The 12,374-nt window shown below is 43.8% G+C and overlaps 1 protein-coding gene and 1 non-coding gene across 8 annotated transcripts in view; one reads left to right on the forward strand and one right to left on the reverse strand.

The window, feature by feature from the left end:
• The window catches only part of frmd4a (FERM domain containing 4A), a 67,674-nt gene extending 56,389 nt beyond the window's left edge, over positions 1-11,285 (forward strand). For 5 of the 7 annotated variants that reach the window (XM_030054668.1, XM_030054669.1, XM_030054665.1 and 2 more), the window contains exons 15-24: positions 65-198; positions 308-430; positions 2,170-2,401; positions 2,655-2,711; positions 2,816-3,053; positions 3,519-3,677; positions 3,869-4,207; positions 4,350-4,930; positions 6,070-6,172; positions 7,442-11,285. In XM_030054668.1, coding sequence (XP_029910528.1) covers positions 65-198; positions 308-430; positions 2,170-2,401; positions 2,655-2,711; positions 2,816-3,053; positions 3,519-3,677; positions 3,869-4,207; positions 4,350-4,930; positions 6,070-6,172; positions 7,442-7,544 — 2,069 coding nt within the window. In that variant the 3' untranslated portion in view covers positions 7,545-11,285. Of the gene's footprint in view, positions 1-64; positions 199-307; positions 431-2,169; positions 2,402-2,654; positions 2,712-2,815; positions 3,054-3,518; positions 3,678-3,868; positions 4,208-4,349; positions 4,931-6,069; positions 6,173-6,714; positions 6,787-7,441 lie in introns of all 7 variants that reach the window. The other 2 variants (XM_030054667.1, XM_030054671.1) reach the window with 1 other exon arrangement.
• trnam-cau (transfer RNA methionine (anticodon CAU)) lies at positions 5,733-5,805 on the reverse strand. The gene has a single exon. It is a non-coding gene; the product is annotated as a tRNA-Met (tRNA).
• Positions 11,286-12,374: the final 1,089 nt, after the last annotated feature.

Consider the following 12,374-nt stretch of genomic DNA (forward strand, 5'->3'; position numbering starts at 1 on the left):
CACACACACACACACACACACACACACTCACTCACGTTTTCTGTTGTCTGGTCTGTTCCTGCAGGTTCCCAGGAGTCAGACAGCTCTCAAACAGCTAAGAAGGACATGCTGGCTGCTCTCAGGGCCAGGCAGGAAGCTCTGGAGGAAACACTACGACAGAGACTAGAGGAACTCAAGAGCATCTGCATCAGGGAAGCGGTAAGACAGTGCACACAGACATATAGACAGGTATATTTTGGCAAATACTTTGAGATCCTGAATGTTTTCTCACTGTATTTTGTCTCTGTCTCCCTCTCTTCTTTACCAGGAGCTGACAGGAAAACTTCCCAAGGAGTACCCTCTAGACCCGGGAGAGGAGCCCCCCACAGTGAGGAGGAAGATCGGTACTGCCTTCAAACTGGATGAGCAGAAAATCCTCCCTAAGGGAGAGGTAAGGCCTCATTCTCTGCTTTCCTTTGTTACATTGCCAAAATAAAAACAGGTGGTGGTCCATCTCTGAATGCAGCATAGATTATATTGATATATTTCCCCAAAATATTGCAGTTCAACAAAGCTAAACTCAGGTGAGTCTTGTTTGAAAAACTCAACTCAAACTCAGGTGACAGACTTTTGCCAAACCTGCAAATGCTTGAAAAGAAATAAAATTTTGGACCCGTAGTAAAAGTAATGCACTGTTCTACAGTTTCATATTTTGTTAATATTAATAAAATATAAGTGTTGATCTCCTAAGTTGCATCTGCAATGTCAAGAATCCATTTACCTGTAAAGTCGGTATGTGTACTACACTTTGAAATTAGTGTTTAAAAACTGGCAAAAGTACACAGTACAGCTCCAGTGTTGTTGGTTCAATGGCACCTCCTTTTAAAAAACAGAGCACACCCCATAGTTTGCACTCATAACCACCTATTAAAGACCGTTTCAGTCTGACGTATAAATGGCATGGCGTGGTGACTGAGGTGATGATAAGTTAACTGATCCCTAATCATTTGTTAAGTAAGCAGAGGAAGTGGGACACTGAGAAGCCACAGCCTGAGAAGTCTTGGATCTTGTAAAAATAGTTGTGCTGAATGTCTCTCTCACTCTCTTTTTTCAATTTGTGCCACGGGTAGATTTTCCAGAGCTGCAGGACTTCTAAAAATAGTCTGGCTGTGTTTTTGCCACAGGAAGTGGCGATAGTAGGATTGTGTGTGTGTGTGTGTGTGTGTGTGTGTGTGTGTGTGTGTGTGTGTGTGTGCGTGTGCGTGTGCGTGTGCGTGTGCGTGTGCGTGTGCGTGTGCGTGTGCGTGCGTGTGTGTGTGCGTGCGTGTGTGTGTGTGTGCGTGCACAAGCGCACAAGCTTGTGTGTCTGTGTCACTGAGGTTGTATGCATTGAAAGGAATCCAGGGACACAGTATCACAAAACCGCCCTGTAAGCAGAAAGATGTTTCTTTCTTTACACTGAATATTTCAATCTGGATTCCTTCAGGATACACACACTCATACACACTCACACACACACACACACGCACAAAAGCCACTCTGGCAGTGGAGTGAAGTAACTGAATGAGAGGGATTCCTTAGAACTGAGGTAGTCTGATAGAATGTCAACCTATGTGAATAAATCATTGCTCTGTCTCCTGTGGCATGTGAGTTCATGTGTGCGCTCACATGTTTTTGTGCGCATGCACACAGTATACATAATACACAGTATGCCTGCCTGGATTATTTTCTTCTCCATAATCACATTTAGAGAAGGACCGTGTTATTTTAACACTCTGTCCTGGACCTAAGGTCACAGGGGCAGTTTTGGGTTCATTCCATAGTTTCTGCTCTCTGGCAGTCCCTCGAGGAGAAGTGCAGAGGAAGAGGAGAGGGATTGATGGAGGGGTGTTATTACTGGGGATACAGAGTGTCTCAATAAGATTCAGTGGTGGGAAAGTAGGGGGCTGCAGCACAGATAGATGATTTCCTCAATGTGTTTTTTCTGGCAAGGCCTGTGTGTGTAAGCAAATGTGCGGCTGCATGGTGTGAATACGTGTTTGCAAACCAAGCCTTGCTTTTTTTGGCTTGTGTTTGGACTTTTGTACCAAAAAATGAGCAAGTCCAGTGCTGTTTTAATTGTTTTGCTCAAGTTATGTGATGTATATGAGTGTGCGCATACCTTCATGTTTGCATATATGTCTATTTTAGGAAGAGGAGCTTGAGCGTTTGGAGCGAGAGTTCGCCATCCAGTCCCAGATAACAGAGGCAGCCAGGCGTCTGGCCACTGATCCTCACGTGAGCAGTAAGAAGCTGAAGAAGCAGAGGAAAACCTCTTACCTGAATGCTCTGAAGAAGCTGCAGGAGATAGAGAACTCTATCAATGAATACCGGGTCCGCTCTGGCAAGAAGCCAACACAGAGGGCATCACTTATCATAGAGGGTAACAGTATATTCCAGTATATCCCAACACATGTATAAGCCCTGTGCACAGCAGTACTCTTGATCAGATCAGTGATAAGTGATAGTCTGAACATTGAATGAATGAACATAGTGAAGCCTGGTAACTTTGCTGTTAGCTTTAGCTAAAATAAAGATATATAAATATGAAGCTGGTCTTAAGTCAGTGCACAGTTGAAATCATTTGTATGTGTATTTGTATGTGTAACTCAGTTCTGTGTTATTCTGCCATATAGAAGCCAATATTGGTTCTGAAGACAGCTCCCTCTCTGACGCTCTGGTCTTGGATGATGGTGAGTTATTATATTTATATTTATATTTATATTTATTTTTAAATGTTGTCCCATCCAAATTAATAAGAGTGCTCTAACTTAATCCAATGATGTCTCCATTTCAGATGACCCCCAGGTTACAGGTACTCCCACCTTCTCTCCAGTAGCATCCCCGCACAAGGGCCTCCCTCCTCGGCCACCGTCTCACAGCCGGCCACCTCCTCCACAGTCTCTGGATGGCCTGCGACACCTGCACTACACACGCTCTGACTATGACAAATCTCCTATCAAACCCAAGATGTGGAGTGAGTCATCGCTTGATGAGCCCTATGAGAAAGTGAAGAAACGCTCCTCACATTCCAGGTATGTGGGCATTTGTCTTAATTAGACCATTAAATGTTAGCATGTGGATGTGCATATCTTTGGTTTATGTAGGTCGTATTAATAAGTGATGTAATCAAGCAGCATTCCACTTACAATACAGGCATTTAAGAGCACCAGGTCTTGCTAAACATGTTGTTCCTGAGATCCTGTTGGGTATTCAGAAAATCACTGTAGGGCATGCCCTCACGTAACTTATGACTTAGAAAATAGCAGCAACAACACTGCAATCATTTTGATTTAAAACAAGTATAATTAAATGCTTTTAATAGTAGTGTTTATCAGGTATTTTACTGTGGCTTCAGATTAGACTCATCCAGTCAGAACTGAGTTCTGGAGCTATTCATTTTAGTATGATTGCTTTTACAACATTTCTTGGGCCTGTTTGCTGATCGTGTAACTGAATTTGTTACAAACAATGTTAAATTTTCCTATCTGTTTCTCCAGTCATAGGCGTTTTCCGAGCTCTGGCAGTGCGGAAGCCGGCGGTAGTAACTCTCTACAGAGCAGCCCTATCAGGAGTCTCCCTCACTGGAGTTCTCAGTCCAGTATGCCCTCTACCCCAGACCTGAGGACCAGGACACCACACTATGTACACTCTACCAGGTCAGTCTTTCTGTCTTCATCACCTAGTAGTACCTTAAGATGGACAAGTGGTTGGAACACACCTTTTGAACCACGTTGGCCCCCATTACAATTCTTAAACAAAATTACATATTAGTGCATCCCTAACATTAACACCTCCACTGTACCTCAGCAGCTGTGTGCGATCTTTTCTTTGGCTCTGCATCGTACAGGTCAGTGGACATCAGTCCCACCCGTCTGCACAGTCTGGCTCAGCACTTTAGGAACCGCAGCTCCAGCCTTGAGTCCCAGGGCAAGCTGTTGGCATCGGACTCCGACACACATCCACACACCCTGGGCACGCTCGGCAGCCCTGACTTCTTCTTGGGCCCAGGCCGCAGCTCCAATGGTTCGGACCCACTGGATGACTGCTCGTCTTGCACCAGCCAGAGCAGCTCTGAGCACTACTACCCCTCTGGAGGTCCCCTGGCTCCTGGCAGCAACCCCAACTACTCCACCCTTGGAGAAGACTCACCCTCCAAGGCTAGGCAGAGGCAGAGGCAAAGGCACAGGTAAGAGAGGGGAGTGACAGCAGAGGAAAATACTTTTTGATGTGAGTTTATGTACTGTATCTACATTAAGAAAAATAACAGCTGTATTTTGCTTTGGAGTGGCAGAGATTGATGTTGGCATTGTCTCGTGTTCTCTCTCCAGGTCTGCAGGTCACCTGGGCTCCTCCAACTCCGGCTCCATGCCAAACCTGGCAGCTAAGAATGGCTCTGGCGGAGGCACAGGGGGAAGTGGGATAGGAGGAGGACACCACGGAGTCTACCTCCACAGCCAGAGCCAGCCCTCTTCCCAATACCGTATCAAGGAGTACCCCCTATATGTGGAGGGCAGCCCCAACGCCGTGGTGGTGCGCAGCCTGGAGAGTGACCAGGAAGGCCACTACAGCGTCAAGGCCCAGTTCAAGACATCCAGCTCCTACACGGCTGGGGGGCTCTATAAGGAGACCTGGGGGGGAGAGGAGGGAGGAGAGGGGAGTGGCCGACTCACACCATCCCGCTCCCAGATCGTACGGACTCCCTCGCTGGGGCGAGAAGGGGGCGGAGGAGGAGGGGGGAGGGCAGCAGTTTCTGACGAGCTGCGGTGCTGGTACCAGAGGTCCTCAGGGAGCCTGAAGGAGAGGAGTCATTCACACTCGGGGTCCAATTCCTCTGACACCGGGTCACAGCAAGGCACTCTGGGACATGGTCGAGGGAGTAGAGTGGGAACGCTCGCCAAGGGCTCACCAGGTGAATAGACACATCTGTTCTCTATCCTTGCTTCTAGCGTAGAAGCATGACTAGAGCAAGTCATATGCTTCAGTTTGAGACTGTCCTTGCTCACATAGCCCAACACGTATCTTGGTGTTCAGATCTCTTTGTTCAGTGATCCATGCAAAGAAACACCTCACGGTTTGAGTATTTTGTTTTTCCCATGATCATAATTGTATTGTGCCGCTACACAGGGAATATAAATTCAAAATGAGATTTTCTAGTATTTGTATGACGCCACTCAGTCAGAACAGGATAAAAGGATAAAAGATAACCTCCTAATGTCATAAGGTGGTGGAAGCATAGTTCAAAAGTATATGCCAGTGAGAGATCAGTTAGGGAGAGAAAGGCAGTTTTATTTTATAGGAGGGGCAGAGCTGGGGGACAGTGAGGTATTAAACAAATTTTGATGCTTTATCGGTTGGATTTTTAATTTGCACCTACTGGTTAAGAATGGCTTCACAATTAAAGCCACATTGTTTCCACAAATTAAACAATCTGTAAAGTTAGTAAATAAGTAGATGTATTATGACATGGACAAAGTCATTCTTCATTTCATTGTGACTTTAACATGAGACACCACATTTTCCAAAATTTTCTTGCAGTCCATTTGAAAGTAAGTAATGACAAATTGACATTCTGAGCTTAACTGAAAACAGTTGCTACCTTTTGCCTTTGTAGGTCAGTAATGGCAAGCTTATGGGAAGATACGTGTAGGTCTTCTCAGTCTAAAGTTGCAGTTTTAAGGGCAGGCATTGAAATGCAACGAAATGAAAAGCACTGCCCCGTGTGAGGCTCGAACTCACGACCTTCAGATTATGAGACTGACGCGCTGCCTACTGCGCCAACGAGGCTCACGAGTGTGTTGTAGAGCATGCTCTGACGTGTGTGTAACATGATCCCTGAGCCAAATGGGCTTCCGGTCACTGTAGGCCACAGCCCCCAGCCCTGTATGGGAGCCATAGTTGGAATTCCTGTGGCCATTCCACTCATTGTAGCCTTTTATATGTGTGTATTCAGTGACGATGAAACTATGTGTCCACGTGTTTGTTTTGTCTCATTCTGTTTGTTTTGTAGTCTGTTTGCCATGTCACTAACTCAGTCAGTTTTCCCTGTAGCTGCATCCCCTCACAGCCAGAGGAGTATGACCCCCTCCAGCGAACAGGCAGCCACACCCACACCTCCCTGTAGCCCACAGCACATCCTCAACTGGCAGAGCGGGTAAGAGGATCCACAAACACACACACACACACACACACACACACACACACATGGGCAGAACAGGGTGAGGAGATGGTTGTCGTGAAGATATGAATGGCCTCTGTGTTTCTCTTTCACAATCTTTATCTAATCCTAATTCTAACATACTCACAGATTTTTAACCATCTGTATCAACTGATTACATTGTTGTTCTGTAAAGACTTTGAATCAATGTCTAATCTAATACTAAATTATGTTCAGTTGTGTTCCGGGGTTATTAACATCTATTTTTAACCTTTCTCTTTCTGAATCAAAATATATCACTCCTCCTTTTTGGCTTTTCCTCCTCTTACTCCTTCCTGTCTTACCATTTCCTTTCCCTCATCTCTGATACTTGTTTTGTTTGTGTTGTTTTTCCCGTCACCTCTTACATCCCCTGACACCTTGTGCTCACACCCCCATTTCTCATTCTCTAATACTGACATTCCCCTTCTGTCTTTCTTTCACTCTTTTCCTGTACTAACCCTCCTTTCCTTGTGTGTGTGTCCTTTCTCCTGGTTTAGAGGCACAGCAGACAGCTCTCCTACTGAGGACGTCTGTCAGTCTCCCCCTCAGCCCAGCTCTGATGCATAGAGGTACTGTCTGTGGGCTCTGCCTCCTAGTGGTTTAAACTTAGAGGGTAATGTAGGCTCAAAAACACAGCAATAACAAATAACATAGACTTGGAAAAGCACCTTGAAGCACACAGGTAATGCAACAGCTGTGTCAGACTTGCGCACAAACTTTAATTGATGGAAATTTGGCCAAACACTTGCCTTAAAAATCCAGAATGTAGCAAAAAAGTGATAAAATAAGCAAATACGTGTTACTTGTGTACTTGTAACCTGTTTACCAGTCACACATATGAAAAACTTGGCCCCTGTTGGGAGCTGAAAATGGGGAAGGTTAACAGTTTCTTGCTCTTTGATGGCAGACACATCTGTGCCATTTACTCTCTCTCTCTCTCTCTCTCTGGCTGTATCTACATCTGGACTCTGCATGTGCTCTGCTCTGTGTTCTGGCTGTGGATGCTTCTCTGTGGCTCATCACCAACAGATTTCACTAATAGAAACACTTTTAACCTTGTATTCGCTGAGTTAGACAACATTCTCTAACACTGTTGGTAGATGAATACTTGCAAACATGTAGGTGATAGCAGTTTGGATCTTGGACTAATTTATCTCAATTAAGCAAATGAGCAAGGTTTGTCTTAAAAGTGTCTAATCCGAGTTCCTCTGTCTTTGCCTGTAGGTCTTTCAGTGACAGCTGTTTTCTCAGCAGCCCCCTGTGTTCAGAGCTGGCAGATGTGCAGTGGTATGGACACGATAAGGCCAAACCTGGAACCCTGGTCTGAGACCTTCCCGTGGGGCCCTGAAACGTCCCGTTGCCCTCTCCTACTGCCTCTCCACTGTCCCTCACTACTACCCATCAACAACCAACAACCTCGTCCTTAAAGCCCTACAAAAACCTCGCCTTGACCGGACTGGCGGCCTGGACACAAGCTTCCCTCGACTCTAACCCCACCCTCTACCCATCTAGTCACACCTCTCCTCATGCTCCCTCCATCACAGCTCAGCTGAGCAGGGACACACTCACTGGGCTCTGATAAGGGAATATCTCACAGGGCAGATGGGAAACGACAGCCTTGGCTCAAACTGTTACCCTACAGTACTACAGAGCTCTTTCAATACTCATGCCGAGCACACGAGGAATGGGGCAAGGTTTGAAGGGTGGAGGGGAGAGAGCACAGAAAAAGATGTAACATAAACACTGAAACTCACCAAAATCAACATTAGCCATCCCAGGCTCTGTCTCATATCATACCCGACCCCTGACCTTATAAATACCAGTGTACTGCCACAGAATCAGAGGATACCTGCTGGATTTGAGCCACCAGTTTATACCCATTTCCTGGCCCAACTGATAAATCCGTGTTGGCTTTCATTAGTCGCATCGATGTTGTTTGTCTTTTTGGTTCATTTCTCCCTGCGTATTTGTAAAAAGAATAAATGACACATAAGAGACTTTTTTGAAAAGTCTGCATTAACTAATGGACAGACATTGAGATGACAAAATTCAATTCCTCAGTCTATCCCACAACCAAAGACAACCACCAGATTGAGTGGTCACACCAGGGTCCCTGGGCTGGAGCCCATGCAGACTTACTCTCCACCACACCACCACATAAGCAACTGTCAGTCAACTGAACAAGTGTGAACTCTGAGTTACAAATGGTTTCTGGGACACTGTCTGGGCTATTGACAAGGACTATAGCAATAACATGCATTGTAGAAGTATACAAACTGGTAGGATATTACAGAGTGGATTTAAGCAGGCATTTTGCCATGTTCTTTGCCCTGTGATAGACTTTGGACCGCTTGTTATTGGGTTTGGCAGTAAATACAATCTATGCTTACTTCTGTGAATTCATCATTCATGTTTACTTAATGTCCTCTGTCTTTATGAGATTCTTCTGTCCACACCATTTTGTTTTGACCACATGGTGAAAAATGAACAGTGCTGGAGCCAGGGAGTGGAGGGTCAGGGCGAAGGGCCAAGAGAGGTTGTCATCGTGGCCTCGTCCAATCATGTATTTTGTTTCATTTTGCTGAAATTTTCACTTACAAACAAAAGGTCCTGAATCTGCCCCTTCCCCCTCAGCTTTGCCTCTAGAAGTGACAGATGATTCGCTGTAGACGTCTCTTCTCACCGGTTCTCAGACTGTTCAGTGTTAGGTCTCTACAGTGAAGCATCTTTTCTCTCTTCAGTATCTCTTGCTTGGCTCTTCACTGGTTCTCACCGTGTAGCTGTGTAGCTGTCAGTACTTTGTAGCAGGGAAGCAGTGTTTTTGCCTTCTGTCTATCCCTGTCTTTCTTTCCATGAGTCTGCCCCACTGTCTATCTGTCGTGTACAAGAGGAGCATCCCTACTGAACACACAGGACAACCTGGATATTGTATCTGGGTTACCCTGAACTTATCCTCTCTCTTTTTAAACAACGCTAGTGAGAACACATTCATTGACAGTCAGACCACATTATTTTATGGGCACATACAAACAGTAGTATATTAGTGCCAAATATGTTGGTGCTCTAAGTTTGTACTGTGATTCAACACTGAAACAGCCTCTCCTTAAAGCCACAAACTCCCTCAGATCCCCCCGACCTATAGCCATTGTATAAAACTGCAGTAAGTCAGAAGATAAACCTTTCAGACTTCTCCTCTACTGGATATCAAGTGGAGCTATGGCATTTACAGTTGTTTAGAAAGCATTCAATTTTAGTTTGGTCTTAAAGCACAACATACACATAATGTCTATGAGGGCTAGATTAGGAATCAATGTGTTCTCATTCTTGTCTCATGACTTTTTAACACTGAGTTTTATCATAGACATCAGAAGAAACTGAAACATACCCCACCAGGTAAACACACAAACACAGATTTTCCCATTTAGCAGCTGCCTCACCCTAGAAGCAAACAGGGTGTTTTATCTTAGTGCTTTTAGTATCAGTCGATGATTTCTGAGGCATTTCAGGTGATGGCTAACTCTGTTAAAACCCCGCTGTCAGACCTAAAGAGAAGCCATACCCAGAACTGAAAAAAAAAAAAAAAAAATCTGTTCAGAATAACTTAATAAAAATGTGAGAATTGTTTTCATTTTGCAGCCACCCACATTCAACATCTCTAATAAAATTCACATTATCAGAGCAAGGTTTTAAAAGCACACCTGGTTTAGTGCCGAGGTCTGAGAAGTCTTTAGTGTCCCAATTTACCCCAGCAAAGCTTTATGTTGAGAATTATTGCTTATTATTGTGTTATTGTTGCACAAAATCTGAAATGGTCTAATCCAATATTTCAGTGACAGGGAGGTGGTAATCTGTTTTTACTATTGAACAGATGGTGTACAATGCTGTACCCTATCTCTTCCATAGTATAGTGTCTCTTTTATGCTCTGATTGCAGATATTGTGTTATTATCACGATAAATGTAAAAAGAACTAGCCCACATCCTGCATGGTTGGTTCTCCCAGAGTTATCCCATCCATGCGTGGTCAAATATAATAAGACTTTACCCAAGAATCAGCCCAGCCATACATGACTTTCATGCTATCTCATAGCAGCCCAGTGTATCCAGCTGTTACCACCCCTCAGTTGAACGCAAGCCCGACCCTGCTTTAGTCACTCAAAGTCTTTGTTTGTGTGCTAACCATTTCCCCTGAAAGAGCCATTGTTGCTGTTTGACATAATCCAGTGCATGCCCTGCAGATCCAGTGACAAGGAAAAACCCAAAAGACATCCAGCATCCACCTGCAAAACCCCGACACGAGCATGTCTTGCTACATAATGTTGCCCCAGCTCCTAAAAACATCCTACTTTGACTTTGCGGTAATCTCTGACCACTGAGCCCAATGTGATGAAGCGTGATGTACCCTTCCACTGTAGTCCCAAACACATCATACTTTCTCTGCTCCGTAGAAAGGTATGAGGTTTTTTATAGTCAAAGAAAAACAAACTAACTCTTTTATCAGTCTTTTCCTGTATGTACGGAGGGGCACTGTAAGCTTTTGTGGGGTTTTTAACATTCACCACTGTTTTAACAATGTTCCATTTTATATGAACCAGTATTGTTTCTTTTTTTTTTTTTTTCTTTTTTTTTTTTTAGTTCTGACATTGTATCAACCCTTTCAGGTGCTACAAAATGACCAGTTACTGCTTTGTCATGTAGGATCTAGACTACTCTCCATTGTTATCAATAGATTTCAATACCAGATGTGCAAAATGAAGCTTATTTTAACAGACAGTTTAATAGTAGAACACCCCCTCTACCAGACAATAGAGCATGTAACTTGATTTTATTGGTTCTGTTCAACTGTAACCAGACATTAAAAGTGTTGTAGAAAAAAAAAATGTGGAATTGACAAAAAAAGAAAAAAATGAATTCCACAGTTAATTTATTCTTTTTTTCTATTAAGAATTTGTATAGTAACTTTACATTTTTCAAAACTGTGTTGTTGGAAACTGATGATGACTTTTCCAGATGAGAAGACTTGGTGGTTCTTGAGATTATGAAAAATAAATTATTGCTGAATGTTCTCAAGATGATGTCCATGTCTCTTTTTTTTTCAAGATAAGCTCTAATGACAAACTCTGAGTGCAAAGATGTTTACCTATGAGGTTACTCTTCTGAAAGGTCACGGTGTCCATCGCTGAGTCAGCCTCAGTCAGACATATCAAAGGAAATTCTCGCATGTATTCACTTCCGCTCCCCCCAGACACACTTACTCTCATGTCATCACAGCACAGCCTCAGTCACTTTCCTCTTAGTGTGTCCTCCAAGAAGAGGAGGGAGAGGATTTCCTGTGGAGCCTAAAGGAATATTCCAGTCCAAAAACACAGTAAACCACAGGATAAGAAAGCTGAACAAAAGGGATCTGCATGCTTGTTTTTTCGTTCCATATTTGGGCATTTTGCCATTCCTTTCTTGCATTCTTTAGGCCGTGTCACCATTTGATAATCATGTACACAAAGTCATATTCTGCATTTACTGAATGATGACGCCCATGTTGTGACGTTTGATCATAAACTGTGATGCATAATATCGCTTACAGCTTAGATCGTCCTAGATGTTGAAATGAGAATGGAACAAGGCATCTTCAAAGTAAACTGACAGGAAATGCAAGTTTTTGAGCTAAATTAAAGACACGGGAACTTGATGTGCATGAGGAAGAGTGTACACACACACACACACACACACACACACACACACACACACATAGTGTAAGTGATTCTTTCTGATTCTGTGATTGCTACTATAACAATTAGATGACAGCTTCTGACAAAAACTCCCAACGTTGTCCCCCTCCCATCCTTTATTCCCCATTTATGGCCATTTACTAATAAATCCACTTTACCAGTTGTACTCTGTGTGTTCCCATAGCAGCAAGCAGGGAACAGCTGGAAGCTGTTAGCCAGACATGCCGTGAGAAACTGGTTCCTCTGTGATTTTTTTTTTCTTTTCACTCATACAACTGTGCGTGTGCATGATGTGTGTGTGGGTGTGTGTGTGTGTGTGTGTGTTCTGTAAGATTAGTGTACATGCTTGCGTTACATTCTTAACGCAATCCCTCAAGAACATAATGTAAATACAAAAACACACCAGACTTTAACCTTTTATGTGTGCTTGGGT

Source organism: Myripristis murdjan, chromosome 6 (genome assembly GCF_902150065.1).
Source record: "Myripristis murdjan chromosome 6, fMyrMur1.1, whole genome shotgun sequence".
NCBI classification, from domain to species: domain Eukaryota; kingdom Metazoa; phylum Chordata; class Actinopteri; order Holocentriformes; family Holocentridae; genus Myripristis; species Myripristis murdjan.